Genomic DNA, 19,017 nt, shown 5'->3' with positions numbered 1-19,017 from the left:
AAGTGTTACCCGTCAAGTGCGTGGGACAGTGCATGCGCTGGTGTTGATCTGCGGGTATGTCTGTGTGTACATTACCGTTATGTGTATGTGAGTGTGCACTCAAAGTCAAAGGAAAAGGGGGGAGGGAGGGAAAGGAGGGAGGGAGCGATGGGGGAGGGAGGTGTAAGTAAGTTGCTCTATCTGGTCTCTCACCTGCTGTGGTGCACTGCTCAGGCCTCCCTGCCTGGAGGTTAGCTCAGCTGGGATTGGTAGACTCCATGCCTCCTCAATAAGAGGGAGCATTTTACTTTTACCCTGTAGGCTACTGAGCTGGGGGTTACTCAACTGAGCCTAGGGGAATGGAAAACGACGTGAAAAAACAAAAAAAAATAATAAAACACAAGGTTTTCTTTATCTTTCTTTTCTTTTTTTTTGTTTATAAAAAAAAAACGATGACCTCAAAACAAAGGAAATGATCAGCAATGGTAAATAGGTAGAAGAATATGCAAACTCCTGTCTTGGCTGGCTAATATAGCTTCAGCATGTACAGTATCAACCACACAAGGAGGCATTACTACTTGGATGACATTGAGCAATAGTAATCTCAAAGAGTTCCATTAAAACAAGCAGCTGAGCTTGTCTTAATGCCATGAATTTATGCTTTATGCTAACATAACTGGTGGAAATGCAACATTCCTTCATGCACATGTAAAGGGAAAATGACATAAATATAAATGGATAAATTAACACATGAGATACGGGGATTGTTAGAGCCCCAGGTGTTAAATCTAGGGTCGAATAGGGGAAACTTTATGAATAATCAATTACTCCCATCGTTTCTAAAGGGAGCTACGAGGTTTATTCTCCTCCTTCTCCTAGATAATGCAGCACAGCATAGGCAACACAAGAGTTGAGCTTGGCAGGGGTTAAGGTCTTGAAAGAATGGGAGATTATAAAGCCCAGAAAAAAACAACGCCACCAGACACCACCTGGATTTTTGATTCCATTTTGAATCCTGAATCCGTTTTGTTTTCATATTCGCTGGATTCAAAAGTTTCCATTTATGCCCAATAGGATAATGACATCCCTGTGGAGCGGTATATGGACTGATTGAACACAGCCACGGCACTCACAGGAATGTTTACAAAGAACAGCAGAAGGCAGGAGATTGGGATGATGGTGGTAGAGGAAGGAAAACCCCAACCCCTTAAAGACCCCATTCATTCCTCCCTGTTTTTCTGTTGCATTGCTACAATAAACTGTCCTTTTCCCACAATCCACATAAGGGATCCCAAAATGTTTTTGGGGAGAGTTTCAATTAAGGATGTCCTCAAGTGATCCTGGAATAAAAAAGTCTTGATTTAACTCTGATGCTTTGTGCAGTGTGAGCGGTTACGCCCGCTGTGGCAAGCACCCGACTGAGCTCTGTGAAAACCATTTAAATGAGTGACCTGCAGAGCACGGAGCAGCCAGCGAATTAAATCATCACACCGAGAAGCAACTGATGCTCTTTTACACAAAATCTGACCACGGGAAACACAAGGGACATCCCTCCTTCTTCCTATGTCACTCTGTGGTCAAGCTGTGGCTAACTGGGACGGTCAGATTGAAGCTGCACGGTCTGGGCACCTCCTGCTTTCTAATTACTCTCTCTTCACCCACCTGCAGGCATTTGATGCGGTGGGTTAGCGCGGTGGTGTTAGTGCAGCCCTTGCTGCGTGTGGCGTTGATGTAGCACTTGATGGCGTCGTGCGGCTGGTTGCAGGACTCGTACAGCGTGCCCAAGTCCATCCAGGCGGCGGCGTGGCTGTGGTCCAGCTGCACGGCGCAGATGTAGGCCTGCAGAGCGTCCATGGGCTGGTTCTGCTGCTGGTACAACACCCTGGGGAGGGACGGGGGAGGAGAGGAGAGGAGTGGGACATGAGGAGGAGAAATAAGAGGACAGAGGGGGGAGGAGGAAATCAAGTTTTTTCAATGGACATAGTGGAGGAAAGGCAATACAGGGAGGTTGGATGGATAGATTTGGAAAACAATGGAAAAGGTCACTCAAGAATTTCCATTCAGAACATATTTAAAGGGATAGTTCAACATTTTTGCAAATTGGCCCATTGCCATAATCCCTATAGTCTTAGCAGTAGGTTTGTTACCTTTAATTGTCGGTGCAAGCTATTTTTAGAACAGCGGAGCAGAGCCGCTAGCTGCTCAGAGCTACGCTACGGACGCTAATGGGATTTCTTGGTTTCCCTCATCAAACTCATCAAATACACAATCCAACAACTCCAAAACGCTCTGGTGGACAAGTTGTGACCTGCACATTCACCACGCTATGAGATAATAACACAACGTTACAAGATGAGCCCAATTTGTCAAAATGTTGAACTATCCCTTTAAGATTAATCTACAGTCTCTAGTAAGACACATGTGTTCCTTACCCTATAGAGCACCAGGTATCTGCACTGGCCTCTGATTTGTCTATGGATTGCCGATAGGAGATAAAGGCATCCTGGACCTTCCCAATACTAGAGTAGCACCTGCAAGAGACACCGGCGGTTAGAGGATGTAGTCTACTACAGATGTGGAAAACACTTGCACATGTGTGATATTTACAGTAACCGAGACGCGGACGTACCTGCCAAGAAAGTACCAGGACTGTCCAGAGTTGGGGTCGGCCTCCAGAGATTTCTGCAGACACTGGATGGCATAGCTGTCCCTGCTGGCTCTGTCCCCGAGCTGTTCCACCGTGTGATGCATCCAGCCTGGAGAATGTCAAATGAGATCGATCAGGGGATTGAATTTCAGATTTCCTGAATGACACGTCTCCTAGATGAGAAGCTGAGGCTCTCAGTTCCACATTGAGTAATCTCCAACTCACCAAGCTGCTGCAGGGTAGTGGCCTTCACCTGTGCAGGAAGATCCTCCGTCTGCAGAAGGCTCTCGTAGGCCTCCTTAGCAGCTCGGTATCTCTTCTGGATATGGAGGAAGGAGAGCGTGAGAGGAAGAAGAGCACAATGACAAAGGGTGAAGCTGTTTACACCATCATGGATTCACCCACTTAATATTATAACACCACCACGCTCCCTTCTCTTCCTAATTCAGCCCCACTGTGCAGATCTGCTGCAGCGTTCACTTCTGATAAAGCACATCAGTGCTGAGAGCTACTGTACCTCTCTACTGAAACTGGAATAAAGAGAGAGGGAGACCACCAGCATACAAAAGAGGAGGGGTGCGGGGGGGGACAGACTTTCTTGTTTCCGTGGCAACCCCGTCGATCGGCTGAGAGTAATCTCCTATCCCCTCCCGCATGCCACCCACTCATGCACGCACCCTGCTCCCTCCCTAATTTGTCAGCACCTGGTTCAAAATATAGAACAAAACGCGGCGACCCCCCCCCCGGCTTTCAGGCGCCCTGTGATTTTGTGACGCTACGGCCTCAATCAGCATGCAGCTCGCACACTCAATTACAAATGACAGAAAGAAAAAACAAGTGTCTGGTGTCCTTGGGAGCAAGCATAACTGAAGCGAGAGGTTAGAGAGGAAAAAAGCACTTACCTGAATCTCATACAAATGAGCAATGTGGAACTGAACTGTAAAAGAAGAGAAGAGGAACCACGTTAGGAGGAGGTCATTCAGCATTTAAGAGAGGTTTCCCACCCCCCGGCCCCTTGGAGGCTGGAAGTCTTTGAGAAGTAGTGCTGCATTGTCAATAAATAGGTGTCAGAAACCCAAGGTTGCCTGTCTGCGCCTGTTTAACAGAGCAGATAGGTAGCCGTGCTCCTGGCAGCACCTTCCTTTGTCTGGAGCGCTGCAGTGTCTGATCTAAGCTGCCTGAGTGACTCTCAGCAGATGGAGAGAGGGAGAGAGAGAGAGAGAGCGGAGGAGAGAAAGAGAGAGGAGAGAGAGAGAGAGAGTGGGGAAGAAAGACGGGGGGCTGCCCTTGCTATGAGTGAGTGTGTGTGCGTGTGTGTAAGTGAGAGCAGGAACACGGGGGGAGACACAATGGGGCGAAGGCAAACAGCAAGAGGCTGGGCAAAAAAAATGGGTTTTGCTGTCGCCAAGGTAACAGGTACTGGGGGTGGGAGAGATGAGATGGAAGTAGCATATCAAATAAAGCAAAAAAAAAAAAAAAAAAAAAAGAGCTCTCACCAGGCTGAGCCCCGGCAGCTGATCATAATCTAACACTTGGTGAACACAGTCAGATGCTTGACTTTCCCTGCTCCTGCTGTTTATACAGGTGGAGGAGACTCCAAGCTCAAAGGAAATTTATATCACGATACGTAATATGACGGAGGAGGGAAAAAAGGCCAGATCTATTACTGTTTCTGATCTTTAAATCATACACAGACATTTCTATTTTCTATTTCTAAAGTGTTAGCATGCGATCACAAATGAAACATATTACTTACTTTCAGCTTTGGACAAAGTGCAGGGGTTGGAGTCAATCAAAGCCAGCTGAAAATGCTGCAAGAGACAGTTGGTAGAATTCAGTCAAAGTGTAGCTCACCCTGTGTAAAAACCCCCGTGTACGACAGCGTTTATTTATCAACAGTGGTTCAGTTCAGGCTTTGTAACAGCGGGAGCCCCCGTCGCTCTCTGCACCGCTCCACTCGCTCGTGCTGCCGGTGAGCTGGTGTTTGATGTCGACAATAACAGCACACTTCCTGCATGTGCTTCAGAATAAATGCAGTAAACAGCGAAGCCGGTGCTACGCCTTAGTTTTATTACGGCAGCTCATAAAAACTTCTCCCAGGTTCACAAGGACTATTCAGTTTGCTGGTTCATGATTATGTAAATGTGGACTGTGTGTTTGGGCCTACCTTTAGGCTTGACTCATAGTCTGTGTTGACTTTGAACATGAGACCAAGACGTAGGTGGATCTCCTTGGCCCGGGAGAACCCTGGGTCAATGTACAGCACCTCCTGGAATGCTTTGATCGCCCTGCATGAGAAATAAAGGAGATGATAAAGAAAAGGAATCAAAAAGAGACAGATGATAAAACCGGATTAGGAGCTGAGAGCTTGTTCTGTTCCAGACCAAAGGAACCAAACAACAGGTGTGAACAGGACCTAAGCTGCTGCAGCTCATTCTCTCCGTGCTCTTTCGAGTCACGCTGCGTGAGTCACCTTCTCTGAATACTAAAGATGTTCTCACAGTCAGTGATGAACCTGAGCTGCTCTGCTCTCCTCACACTCACATCAGTCAAACTAATGCTGCAGCAGACAGTCAGTCGCTTCAGGCTCCCTCGGCTGGAAGCTGAAGTGCTGCAGGTGCTACAGTAGAAGAAATGTCTCAGCATTTTCAAAATATCTCTCAGTGACTGTATTTTCCTTCTTGGTGCTTTCCAGTTGACCAGAGGTTCCAGCTGGCTGATTCTTATTGCCAATTCAGCCAGAGCACACTCCTCTCTGGTTGTGGCGTTGCTATGGAAACAACATGGGGACGGCTTCACTCAAAAGCTGTTTTTCGACTGGTAACAACGCATGCACGGCCACACTGAGTGCTGCTGAGGCTGCTCTCATCTCACATGCACAGATGCTCCTTTAAGGATAAGAAACCTCTGTTGAATGGATGGACTTCACTTTTCTCTTCTGTGGCTGTTCAGATGTTCAGCAACAGGTTTGTTTTTGATCATTTTGTGATAAAAAATGTACAACGTTACCACTGATTCATTAGCACATGGAGTTTTTAATGCAAATATAATACAATAGAAGCTGGCACTCACCACTGAAAGGCATTATAGTGGAAGTAGACCATTCCCAGGCCATACAGAAAGGCAGCATTCTGGGTGGGATGAAGGGAAAAGGTGAATGTTGTTTTTAAAAATACAATTTTACAGGAATCAAACATTTCAGATCCACAATGTTCATTATGTAAATTATATAATTGGACATAATTTGTTTATATGCTTATGTACAATGAAAATATCATTTAATTTGTCATTGATTTCTTCAAGAAAAGGTGGCATGTAAACAAAACCTCTGCACTTATTTACTGCACTTCAGTAATCAGAAAACCCCGATAATGAGCGATCAATGACCGCAAACCGTCACCTGCACAGGAAGAGAGTTCAAAAACACTACGAGATGAAACTCGAAACCGCATCTTACACCATCATCTAACCGACTGAGACCAAACGTGCTTCCTGTGTGTGAGCGAATGAATGCGTGGGAAAGACGGCACCGGAATAATTACGAGAAAGTGAGAGTATCAGTGGCTGAATGAGAAAGTGAGGATGTACTGTAAGCACGTGAGTGTGTCTTACCTTCCAGTAGTCTGACTGTAAACTGTAGTACCTCTGGTATGCCGATAATGCTGTAATTAAAGCAGACGGAGGCTGAGAGTTAATCGAAGACAGGACTGAGTCAGCATTTCTGTTGAGCGGGAGTGGAGCCTGCTCTGTGTGTGCATGGGAAAAATATCTGCACGGACGAGTGAACAGCCTGAAGTTGTAATAAAAGTTTTTAAAAAAGACTTGCAAATCTAAAATCTTCAATGAGTTTGGTGCTAGAGGGTGAATTCAAAGCATAAGGAGGTGTGGTATTTGAGGTGGCTGTGTAAAAACTAGACTCAACAACAGGCTAAGCATCTCTGAACAAAAGAGGTATGAGGAATGGATGCTTGTACAAACCTCTTGAGTGCAGATGAATAGGAGAGATTACTCACCTTTCGGGTAATCCTCCAAGAGGAGGTTGAAGTGGCCGAGCTGGCAGAATAACTCAGGCTCCACTTTGCCCTCGGCTTTAAGGATGAGCGAATCGTAGCAGCGGACAGCCTGGGGGAGGTGAGGGGAGGGAGGGAGACAAAAACAAAATTGGCTCAGTTGGGTGCATCTGTCAGATATGTTATGCATGCATACATGGGGCAGAGGCACGGCTCTGTGTCTCCATGGCTGCATTATGCAAAAGAAAGAAAAAGTAACACATGGGAAGAAAGTGCAAGTTCATGCAGAACTTCTGAAAGTCACAGCGAGGATGACGTCAGCTCCACAACTCCGTCCAAACTGACTCAAAGTCTTTTCAGCAGATAAGTATCAACCCAAACTCTGGAATGAATCTTGCTGCAGATAAGGGTGCTTGAGGCCTTTTTTCTTTTAAACCTCTATTACAGATCCTTCTGCCTGATAAAAGGAGATACACCAGTAACTGGATTCACTTCAGGTTCTAAAAATGAATTAAAAAGAGAAAGGGAAGTGAGTCGTGGTGTCACCCACCGTCGTATGTGGCTCCTTCTCCCAACGTTTAACCAGTTTGAACCACAACCCTGGTGCGTTCACTGAGCCTCCTGCAGGAACACACCACCATTCATCACAACTGACTTATGCTGTGTCAATAATCCTACAGCGAGCAGCAGCTGGGTCACACACGTCCAGTTTCATGTTGGTTTAACAGTTAGTAATGCTGGTAGAGAGAAGCATCCAATTGTTTGCTAAGGAAACCATTTAAGTCCAGTATGTAAAATGTGTCACGGTTTATTGGCAAAATCTGAATATACTGCCCATGAATATATTTGTATAAGGGTATAATTGCTATAAAATAAAATCAGTTTGGTTTTCATAGCCTTGTAATTCCTCTTTTATATACAGGGTTTCCTACAGCTTAAGCCAAGTTAAATTTAAGACTTTTTAAGACTTTTTTAAAGCCACTTGAAATGAACACCACATCAATTACATAGGGTTAGGGACGATTTTACCCACTTCCAAGGTAAAGTGACTGCTACATGAACATTGGATTGTGTCTCTTTCCAGCTGTCCTTTCAAAATAAATGCATAAAAAGTCCGGAAAAAAACAAAAACACTGACTCGGGAGCTGGTGGCGGTGAGAAATTTAGCGGTGATGGCCGCCACTAACTTCTCTATGTCAGAATGTTACCAATTCTTTTGAGATTTGAGACTAATTACAATCATAAAATCCCACTTACCAAGTGTTAACATTTTTAAGACCTTTGAAAAATTGATTTAAGACATTTTAATGCCAAATAATGCCTTGTTTTTAGATGAATAAATTCAATGCCTTTTAAGTCTTTTTAAGGATCCGTAAAAACCCTGTATATACATATAAAATAAGTTTTGCTTGGAGAGTGTCGCCATCTTGCACCGCCATGTTTGTACGGAATGGAAAATCCAGCCAATCAGAGAGCACGTTTCAAGAGTTTCACGTTCATAAATAAACAATATAATAATTTAATAGATAAATAATAGAATGGGAATAATAGATGTCACTGTTTTCCCTTCATTTTACACACTAAACCTTTAAAACAAATAAACTGCAACTTGAGGAACAGACAGATTATCCACTGAAGTGCAACTCACTGGAGACCACACACATGTCCATTTTAGTTATTCGACTAAAATGAGATGCTAATGATGACAGCCTTAGATGTTAAACACAACCAGAGCCAATATGAGCGGTCCAGGCTGTATGAAATCATGCACATATTGTCCATGTTCCTTCCCCCACCAAGACAAACACAGTAAAGAGTGACCTCCTTGGCAGCAGCGCTCCTCTGGTACCACTCTGAGGTCACGTCAGAGATAACTCAGCTGGTTCCCAATGCCGAGTGGCGCTCTGCCTTTTTTGGAGCCAAGAAGCGGCAGCTGGAAAAACGGCTTCGGCGTTTATGGACTTGGGATGAGTCCTCGACCTCTCATCTCGCCGTTTTCATGGGTGATAAACCGTAACCGCTACTAATGGGGAAGTAAACTTCAAAAAAGCGCACACAAAGGCCCACTGTTTGTCCATGGTGGGTAGCGCTGCCTGTGCCAAAAAAGCAGTTACATAATCGACAATGTTTTACATGGCTATCAAGATGCTGAAAATCCTTCGACAGGACCACAGCTGCAAAATCAGAGATGGAAAGGCGAGGTGCTGAGAGGAGAGGGTGAAGACCTCAGAGCCCCTCATCATCATCATCTGTGAGAAAGTCAAGCTCTTCCTCTAGAGACCAGAGGGAGGAAGAAATCACACTCAGTGGTCATTTCAAAGGCAAATAATTAATGTGACGTAACTATTGTACGTGAGAGATGGAGGACACACTGTCCCTAAAGATGGACGTCTGCTTGGAGCAACAACTGTGCAGGTTTTCATTTATAGGCGTCAGATTTGACCTGTTGATACCAAGACGGCTGCAGATGAATTACACATGATTAGCTCCCATCATGCTTTAGTTCTCTTCATCTATCCACTTTGTGATGGTGAGGTGGAATATCTCATTACTGACCAGGAGACGACTGCAAACACACCACACGTCATCACTTTGGTGCTTCCGTTACCATGGAACATCTCCAGTCTTTTTCTGAACATCAGCAGAGTAATGTTGATGTGTATCTATACATTTGTGATGTTATATACATTCACACTGGTGCAAATATACTGTATGAAACTAGCTTCATTCTCTGGAAGTGGCTGGAAACACAGACTGCTGTGATATTACTCATGATTTAACATGTCATGTAACAATCCAGCCAATTTAAGTGTAATTTACAGCATATTCATAAGGAAGACCACTGCACCAACATGGACAGTGGACACCATAACTTGTTTTATTCATTTTTGCAGTGTGTAGAAATAGAAACTTTTTTTCCCCTACTAGTTTAGACTTATGGTGTAAAAAAAAAAACTAGACAGAAGATGAGTTGTGTTGGTCTGAGTGGTTGACTCTGCAGCGCTGACATTCATTCATTTTGAATCAACCTGTGTAAGAAACAACATTTAGATTTGCCAAGTGTTGAGTCACAGGTGGATCTCAAAAGCCTCTGAGCTGCATGAACTGAAGCAACGTGGGACTGAAACCTGTGGAGACACCTGCAGTGCAGTTCTACCTGGGATTTGGCTGCTACGTCAAACTGATGAAATGTTGTCTTTGTCTTCTAGGCCTTTGAAGATCCCAAACAGTCTGGATGTCAAACAACACCTTAGTTTACTTTACTTAAGACACAGACTGAAACAATGTAAACACTGTCATAGGTGAGAACAAGGTCAAATGCCAGGCAACAGGTTAACCAGCCAGCATTATGTAAGAATCTGAAAATATATATCTATATCTTGTAATTGGAAGAGATTACAGATCTAGATTATTCCATTCATATCTGCAGATTATGTCCATTGATCTGCAGGCACCATGCAATATTAAAATGCTCAACATGGAAACAACTAAAATAGAATAGAATATTTTATTGTCGTTGCATGTAACGTTTCTCGTACCAAAGGCATTCACACATTTAAAAAAATTAAACTAACGCACACACAATGATGTATGAATAAATAGAATAAAGTGCCAGTTGTATAAGGTAATAAAATAATAACAAAGTCAAGTTAAATGTTGTTGTCGTCTGTGCTTCTCTTACACATGCTTTTCATCATGAGGTTAGCTACTTTGCAGACAGTGCTATTAACTTATCAAACAATTTAACTCAATCAGAACAAACACGGCGCGATGTGAAACAGATGATTTGATCAGATTATGCCGTGGCTGGGGTTGTTGAAGGGATGGTGCTTCTGCCCCCATTTGCTTTCATGGAACACACAGTGTTTTTAAACCATGACTGATTTCAGACCAGCACCTTGATGTGGACTAACAGTGCATGACAGAGTGTCTGCGGATAAAATGAAGTGAAACACAATGTTTTCAGTTTCATACTTCTTCAGACTACACCGACCACCTTAATGGCTAATTTACAAAAACGACTGCATGAGTCAGTCGATGTGCTATGTGGTTGGCTGGTTGCAGGCAAAAAGTATTATTCAAGTTATACTATATTAATCCCTGTGGGAAAAGCTGTCCTCTGCAGATGACCTATGGGAACTATTTTGGCACAGAGGTCAGCCACAGTGCAGGGCCTTAGTTAAGGGCAATGCAAGAGCAGACCAAATAACTAACATGCACGTCTTTTAGTGTGGCCTTCCTAAACCTGAGGGAATCGCATGCAAACACAGAGAACATGCAAACTTGTTCCAGAAAAAAGAAAAAGAAAGACCCAATGACCCTTCTTCACTGAGTAATAATCACCAATACAGATACTGTCATTGCTGGGTAATAAGAAGGAGGAGGACTCCCAAGTTGACAGCTTATCTTCTGTCAAGTTATCTGAAGTTTACGTCATGGCAGCCTAGTTACTGTTGGTGATACAGTGACCTAGTTCTGTCAGCAGTGTTGAACCCACGGTTATCTGCATGTACACAAAGCAACAGGGGAAGCGACACGACCACCGCACAGAGCCAGACAGGGCCGTTGCTCAAAACTAATGAGCTCGGAGCAGAAATGGAGCGATAAAAAAGAAAATAAAAAGATTTCTAATGAAAAATATGACAAAATGAGACAGTTCCTGCACATTTAACGTTTTATTAATATTCCTCAGTCGACTCAAACACAGACTGTCTGACGCTGGAGTCAGACATGTCTGTAGTTAACGGCTCGTGAGGCCGTGTTCTGGTTCGTTTGCTTTTTTGTTTTCACGAGGCATTCTCCACTGAGAAAACAATTCAATGTGTCACAAATGTATGTCTTAATGAAGCCAAGAAGGATCTACAGTCAGCTATCTGCGCCTGAGACACCCCGAACTAATGCTTTCTTTGCCTCTGGGGATAATCAGACAGCAGAAATTACACACTAATACAGTTGACCTAAGATAGAAGCCCAGCAATCAGCAATTTCCACAGTGTGTCAGACTGTGTTTTCTATCATTTTACAGTCTGGTATCAGTGTGATAATTATGCTGCTTTTCCTTCCTTCGTGTTGCTGCTCACTATGGGTCCAGCTCTATGTATTAGCATGTTCAATACCAAAAGTGTGGTTCAGTATTCTGTCTGTTCTGCTGACACTTGATTTGCTGGGTAAGGCCAGTCTCTGCCCTGATACAACTGAATCTCACTCACTCAATTGTCTGGCTTGGTATTAACCTGCAGTCAATAAACAGAGGCCCATTATTTTATTGATTCAGCTGTATTATTTCAAATACATACTTGCTACATGACGTATACAACCCCCACAGTACCTGCATGCATCTATACCAAGGTGAACAGGTACGGGAGTGAAACAGCAAAGTCTTGTAACAGATGCCGACCATGTAGCAAAATCTGACTTTGACAATGCTGCTTGAAACATTACAACCACCATCACCACCACCACCATGCAAATCACCAACACATTCACCAACAGGTGTAAATAAATAACCATCATCTATGCCAATAGTGAAGAAGTTAACTAAGTGACACGGCTGCAGTGGCCCTGAGAGCACCAAGCACTGCAACAACACTCTTTATTTACATGTGTTGTGATTTTTTTGCAGTGCATGTGTTGATATGCTGATAAAGATTAATACTAAATTTGCAGTGTACGTGCATTTGCATGCATTGCACTGAACTGAGCTCTCAGGGCCACCGTACATAGCCCCTTAATACGCACCACTGACAAACCAATGCCACAGGGTATGTCTGGGTTCTGTTTCAAGATGGCTGCTGATCACTTCTATGGGGAAACAAATCATAAAATACTCAAGGCTGAAATTAGGATCAACACATTGTGTGGTAAACCACTGCATCACTGTCCAAAAAGCCTGCTGTGGAGAGAAGTAACACATGTTGATAAGCTTGCACTGCTTTGAAATGAAGAAGCGGACAGTTAGATCCAATACACTGATTGCATTGCATGGTACAATCATGTTTATAGCAAGTGTGTTAACATCAGTGCCGTTTCTGTGCAGCTGCACTTCCTAGGTATCCCACACCACCTAGCGAGCAGATACGTGGATGGCCCCGCAGCCCATGAGCTGTCAAGAGCACCATCTTCTCTACATCACCCACAGCTGAAGACAAAAATCACAAGAGAGGTGCTTTGCTCTTTGTTAGCCCAGCAGTATGTGCAGCACAGGGGGGCTATGGCTTCTCATAACACGTAGCTTCCTAGCCGGAGAGTGCATGCAGAACCAAACAGGGGCCATGAAAACTGTAAACAAAGGATCCTGACACAGCCTCAGTCGGCGACAGAAGCACAACTAAACAACGAGCTGGGATCCTATGGGACACTTAGGGGGTCACATCATAAACACACAAACGATCGGGAGCTATATATTCATATGAAATTGGTAACACAGCTATCAGTGTCACTCCGCCATGTCCCGCCATCTTGGACAGGCAGCCAGCCATTAACGTTACTTGTAACGTTTGTCAACTCGTTCACATTGACTCAAAAACGTTAAAAATGGGAGTTAAACTAAGTAGGTTCATTGGAGCTGTGCAATGCCACAAAACAATATATCCCACCACACCGTGGCTCGGAAGCTGTGACCTATTGAAAATCATACGGGTGGGGGAGCGGGGGGGGCAAGCTAACCTTACCAAATAACGTAAACGCGTCAGCTGTATTTGGTGCACAGCTACATTAACGTTACTTCCACTAGCGACCAAGGAGGTTATTATTGAGGCTAGGGTACGTAATGTGTGTAAGGTTAGGGTGCTAGAGTGACCAAGCTTGCACTAAAACAACCTCACGACGACATCAAACTTTCCTCGTTAGAGTGCAATGTCTTCGGTGGTAATCAATGTGCTACACAAAAAAAAAACCGTGACGACGTTGTGTTGTTGATGGGTACGGCTGCAAGTACACAAGCATTACGTTGTATGGAGTAGCTACAAAGCTAACAGGGAAGGGCGGCTGCCTGCTTGATACACGTGAACAACAAGCGTTATAACAAGCTAGTTAAGCCGAGGGGGCCGTCGGCTAGTCGGCTACCATGGCTTAGCTTCACCGCGTAGCCGCAGGTGCAGGGTCGCTCTTCATCGGATGAGAGAAGCTAACCAGCAAGCTAGCTAGCTGGATGGCTAACAGAGGGGGCTGCGGCTAGCTGGCCTTGGTCTCCTTAGCGAGTGGGCCACTTGCACACAGACTGGCTTGTTGCTACCTAGAGAGCAAAATCCAACCGCCATGCATGCTAGGAGGTTGGAGCGCTGCTTGGTTGTAAAAAACAAAAACAAAAGAAAACATCCAGTTAGATTTGCTACCTTCATCAACAGGGCCTTCGTTCTGGCGCCATCTTCATGAAGCTTCTGAAATCCAAACAGTGAGCTGCAAACAAGAAGACAACATAGGCGGCTCAGTATCACTTGCAGAGCGAGCGGCTCAGAGACATTTTGCGATATGCGAGAAACGAAAAGAAATAATTTTTTAAAACTGAGCGATCGTGTGAGTGCATGGGGTTACTTTTCCGACCTGTCGATCCCGGCCAAACTGTCCCTCTCCTGGGCTGTCAGTGTCGGAAAGTCCTCCTCTGTTTCACTCGCTTTTCCCGCCGCCATTTTCTTTCCCTCATCACCACTAGAAGAAGAAGCCGAGCCGAGACTCCGAGCAGCAGCGCAGGCAGCAACGGCGAGAGACACACCGCACGATTGCATGGAAAATCGCGACGCGGGGACAAACGCTTGGCTCCGCCGAATCAAATAAGAAAAACTGAAGAAAACAAAATGATCAAAAACTTTTTTCCCAGGATGAAAAGATGCGATTCGATATAGTAAATCCTTTCGGGGGGACAGAAGCGCTCTCCGGGTGGCTCCTCGATCGTCACATCTTTCATCACAAAGTGATCTTGTGCCGCTATCTGAATGAGAATAGCTGAGTACAGTATCCAAAATGTGAGTATTTCACAATAAAAATGCGTTTCGGCCGCGAAGATAAAGTTGTTATAATTGTGTCACCTAAGCGAACCCACGCGCCGCTCTAGCCACGCCCTCTCCTCCCTCGACAGCCAATAGGAGCGCCCGCATCCCACCATATGACCTCCCTGCTATATCATTCTTTTATCTTAAATATTCATATTTATCCCCGCAAACCACGCATCTTTTATATTATCATTACCCTAGAAGCGCATTAAAAAATAATTTCACTTTAGACGTGTCTGTCACCAATGTGCATGCAAGTGAGAGCTTTGTTTCCATGACAATGCAATCATTTGCACACGGCAGAAATATCATCTTGTATTCAATAATGAATATTGACACTTGGGTGCCAGTTTGTCGTATTTCCTTACGTGCTGGTTAAATGATGACTGCAATGCATCAGTCGTTCCCAGGCTTTCGCGCCATTCTGCATCTATTACAAAGCGTAATTACAACTCTATTATAACTTGCTCGTATGGGAAAAAGTTGCAGCATTTTAGCGACAAAGTTGCAAAATTGCTCAATCTAATCAAGCGATATCAAAGCATATTAACTGACGTGGCAATGCATCATAAAGTAGGCGGGGCTTAGTATTGTCAACATCCTGGTGACATAAGTAGTTTCTCCAAAATGGCGACGGTGGACCACAGGGAAGGTTAGTGATTGTGCTTGTTTGAAAATAAAGGCGATATAGCCCTAATTAAAACCAGAGTTTCTAACATTTTCCATTGGAAATGGACATTTTGCGATACGGCCTTCATCTCGTGGCGTTTCACTGTCTAAAAAAGACGTATTTATGTGTTCGATATTGTATTGGTGGCCATTTGACGCTAGCCAGCTAATATTAGCATTCCCTGCCATTTACATTGAATAATCGAGTAGCCCTCAGAGCCTGCTATAGCTCCATTGCCCTTACACATTTCAAGGTTCATTATTACATTTGCAGCTTTGATCAGTCAAATGCATGGCGCTGTCAGTAAGTCATTTGTGATACTCTATCTATAATGTAGACAAGGTGAATAAACGCGAGTTTTATTACTCATTGGCATATTTAAACAGTCCTCATTCTGCATATCTAAGGAGCTGGTTATTATTTATATGTAATATTGTCTTTGTTAACTTTGCATCCTCCTCATAGGTCAGGATGACCCAGAGAGTGAAGATGAGGTGTATGAGGTCGTGGACCTGACAGAATATGCCCGGAGGCACCAGTGGTGGAGCAGGGTGTTTGGGAGCAACTCTGGCCCGATCGCTGAGAAGTATTCCGTGGCAACTCAGCTCATGATGGGAGGGGTGACTGGATGGTAAGACCTTCTAGATCAATTGAGACCACAATGCAGTCTTCTGTCAAAAGAACATGAACACAACTGGACTGTGTTAAAATACAAGATACACTGCTGATAAGGCCAAAACATGAGTGAGTGCACATGATGTGTAATGAAGTGATAATAATGAAAAATGATGAGAGACCACTCCTCCCTTCTTCTCAACACATACAGGTGTGCTGGTTACCTCTTCCAGAGAGTGGGGAAGATCGCTGCAACTGCTGTTGGTGGAGGGTTCCTTCTCTTACAGGCAAGAGCACTATAACCTCAGTTATTAAGTATTCCTTACATCAGTGTCAATCCATATGATTTTACCTGGAACAAACCACCAGTCATTACTGCAAGACTTCTTACGGTTCCGCTTCAAGGACAGAAACATCTGTGTATTAATGAAACATACTTGCTGTATTAATTATGACTACATCAAAATTATTAGTTTTTCAGACAGGTGTAAAGGGTCTCAATAAAAAAGACAAAAACTGGGTTGTAAAACCAAATGCAAATGCAGTACAAACTAACGCATTGAGTACATGTTAACTAGTTCTTAACACAAGTCTTTTTCTGCAGATCGCCAATCACAGTGGCTACGTGCAGGTGGACTGGAAGAAGGTTGAGAAGGACGTGAACAAAGCAAAGAAACACTTGAAGAAGAAAGCAAACAAAGCAGCCCCTGAAATAAACACATTCATTGAGGAGGTAAAGGTACCTGTGACAAAGCTTGCTCTTTCTTTCACGCTTTTGCTTTTTAATCAACGGTTGGTAAAACTAAATCCAATATGTCTGTTTGTTAACTACAAAAATGCACGTAGCCCCAAACCATACAACCATACAATCATACATCTTATATCCTGGTTGTAAATTGACTTACATAGTGTTTTTATTGTCTTACTGACCACTCACATCACTTAATGTCCAGTAATTTTGACTTGCAGCCTTTAAATTTGTGTTTTCTTTCTACCTCCTGAGCCACAGCTATTGTGGTGGTGTTGATCGGTTCCTTTAACTGCAAAGTAGCAATGCCCTCTAGTGTGCTGTCAGGCACACTACACTCACTAGCTGCGACACAGCAGGTTTGAGAGGGAGGGGAAGAAGCTATATCTTGATAGCAGTATGGATTCTATCTGTCTTTAGTGTAGAAAATCATTAGATAAGAGTCAATTGATGGTTTTAATGTGCATTATTTCCCTTTAAAATTTCCTTTGATCTCAACTATTTCCTGGCTATTTCTTCAGCATCACTCAACCACTTCTTCCTCATTGATCTGTCTGTCAATTTAAAGATCTGCTTGTCTCATTTTCCATCTTTCCTCTCTCCTTTCACACAGGCCTCAGACTTCATAAAAAGGAACATCGTCCTGTCCAGCGGATTCGTTGGTGGCTTCTTTCTGGGTCTGGCCTCCTAAAAGGTGTTGCACACTCTGCGGTCTCCTCTTACTGTGAATCACATTACCACATAGGTCACTTTTATCTCCATTGTTTACCTCTCAGCCCCATGTGTGCATTGATTTATCTTTAAATGAATTGAACACTGGGATTATGTTGAACCTTAAAGCATGATCTGTTGTGACAGTGATATTAACTGTGTTCTACTTTCAAATCAATCCTAGCTTATTATTTCCCTTGGGGTGAGGGGATGTTGATTGGTTGTGTACACATTATGAAGTGTGGATGAGGGGATCAGTTGAGAGCTTGGATTGTACTGTGAAGACTGTCTTCTGTGGGGCCCATCATGGCTCTTTGCCAGACTGCTAAATATGTCAAGCTGCCACAGACTATAGCACAGATGCATCTCAATTGTCCTTCCCCTCAACTATTTGCCTGGCGGATGCTGATCTCGTACAGTTAAAAGTTGGCAAGTGCGGGTGCCATTGTAAATATATAGCTAACCCCTTTTCCGAGCTGTAAATACCGGCACAAGAGTAAATATTATATAAACAATATGGAAGGCAGCAGAGTGGGAAGTTAACACCATCCCCCAGTCTAGTGCTTTGAGGTATTTTTATGTAGCTGTGAAGTTTGGCGAGTTAATGTGCCATTTAAGCAAACACAATGCTGTTTTTAAAGTTTTAGCACACTGGCTGGGGGTTTAAACTAAAGGTATTTTTCCCACCCTGAGCAGGCGTTCCTACTGACATACAACACATATCACATGCGTCCAACACTACGAAATATTAAATCTGTGAGTATGCTCTACTTAAAACTGACTGGAAAGAGCATTCAATACAGCTTGTATATTCCCATAATCCTTAGCTCCACAGTGCCCACTTAATGACAGGCTGAGCATCTGTTGTACCCTAATTACCACCGTCACAAGCTAGACACCAAAAGACACACCAGTCCTGTCATTAAGGAGCATAATGGAGCAGCGATTGTCACTCCTACGCGCTCGCTATTGTTGTCGTGCATTTAGTAGTGTCAGTGTAGCAATAACATAACAGCGACGCTGCCAAGTTGTACAAAATTGCGTTAATTATCCAGATAGGATTTCCACACAAGGAGACGGGTTACGTTGATCACAAGTTGCTTATTCTGTCTATTGCCTTTTTCTTCCAGTGCAATATACAGTAATGTTTCCGGTGTAAGTTTTGTTTTGAAGAGCTTGTCGTGTCTCCAACTGGCATTTTGTACACTCATTCCCTCATTGTTTCTATTTAATGTCATTTTATAATTTTACTTGAGCTGTATGAATTTTATTACGTGTTTCTTTTGAGATTAAGTTGCCTGATTTCATTTTGAGTAACAATAAAAAAAGACTCAACATATTTGTCTGAAATGATGAAAATGGTGGGAGTTATATGTTGCTTCACGTCTTTTGTATTTATATATAATGCAGCAGGGAGGGAGATTGCACCATTTTGTCTGATCAGATAAGCTTTCTGAAATTAATAGTGTGAAAAGAGAAATTCATGCAGAGGTGGAACAAATTAGTTATGTAATAGAAAAGCGATAATTGTTTAATGAATTCAGAAGGCAAAACTGCAAACACAACAACAGCCCATCACAAATGTGTCACAAAGACCAGTAAATATGAAGATTTAATACAGTGATGACAACTGTCTATCTCTCATATTT

At 43.5% G+C, this 19,017-nt stretch overlaps 2 protein-coding genes across 4 annotated transcripts in view; one reads left to right on the top strand and one right to left on the bottom strand.

Moving 5' to 3' along the window:
• The window catches only part of LOC146990700 (lysine-specific demethylase 6A-like), a 31,177-nt gene extending 16,455 nt beyond the window's left edge, over positions 1 to 14,722 (bottom strand). The window contains exons 1-13 of one of the 2 annotated variants that reach the window (XM_085797499.1): positions 14,179 to 14,722; positions 13,971 to 14,034; positions 6,640 to 6,748; positions 6,239 to 6,288; positions 5,699 to 5,757; positions 4,794 to 4,914; positions 4,383 to 4,437; positions 3,529 to 3,563; positions 2,852 to 2,945; positions 2,609 to 2,735; positions 2,412 to 2,510; positions 1,642 to 1,861; positions 193 to 330 (exon numbers count right to left, since the gene is read on the bottom strand). In XM_085797499.1, the coding sequence (XP_085653625.1) occupies positions 193 to 330; positions 1,642 to 1,861; positions 2,412 to 2,510; positions 2,609 to 2,735; positions 2,852 to 2,945; positions 3,529 to 3,563; positions 4,383 to 4,437; positions 4,794 to 4,914; positions 5,699 to 5,757; positions 6,239 to 6,288; positions 6,640 to 6,748; positions 13,971 to 14,034; positions 14,179 to 14,360 (1,353 nt within the window). In that variant the 5' untranslated portion in view covers positions 14,361 to 14,722. The remainder of the gene's footprint in view (positions 1 to 192; positions 331 to 1,641; positions 1,862 to 2,411; positions 2,511 to 2,608; positions 2,736 to 2,851; positions 2,946 to 3,528; positions 3,564 to 4,382; positions 4,438 to 4,793; positions 4,915 to 5,698; positions 5,758 to 6,238; positions 6,289 to 6,639; positions 6,749 to 13,970; positions 14,035 to 14,178) is intronic. The other variant, XM_085797508.1, reaches the window with a different exon arrangement.
• A 526-nt stretch (positions 14,723 to 15,248) lies between these two features.
• On the top strand, positions 15,249 to 17,512 carry LOC146990699 (FUN14 domain-containing protein 1). 2 transcript variants are annotated; one of them, XM_085797541.1, is made up of 5 exons: positions 15,249 to 15,276; positions 15,760 to 15,925; positions 16,121 to 16,196; positions 16,514 to 16,642; positions 17,271 to 17,512. In XM_085797541.1, exons 1-5 carry the CDS (start codon positions 15,252 to 15,254, stop codon positions 17,346 to 17,348), a joined length of 474 nt encoding a protein of 157 aa, XP_085653667.1. In that variant the 5' UTR covers positions 15,249 to 15,251; the 3' UTR covers positions 17,349 to 17,512. The 2 variants fall into 2 exon arrangements, with proteins under 2 accessions (XP_085653667.1, XP_085653658.1); XM_085797532.1 differs by having other exon boundaries at positions 16,514 to 16,648.
• The last annotated feature ends 1,505 nt before the right edge of the window (positions 17,513 to 19,017 follow it).

Source organism: Trachurus japonicus, chromosome 2 (genome assembly GCF_045865225.1).
Source record: "Trachurus japonicus isolate A0001 chromosome 2, Traja_1.0".
In the NCBI taxonomy this organism is placed as follows: domain Eukaryota; kingdom Metazoa; phylum Chordata; class Actinopteri; order Carangiformes; family Carangidae; genus Trachurus; species Trachurus japonicus.
The sequence above is the reverse complement of the archived record's forward strand: the minus strand, read 5'-3'. Positions and strand labels throughout refer to the sequence as shown.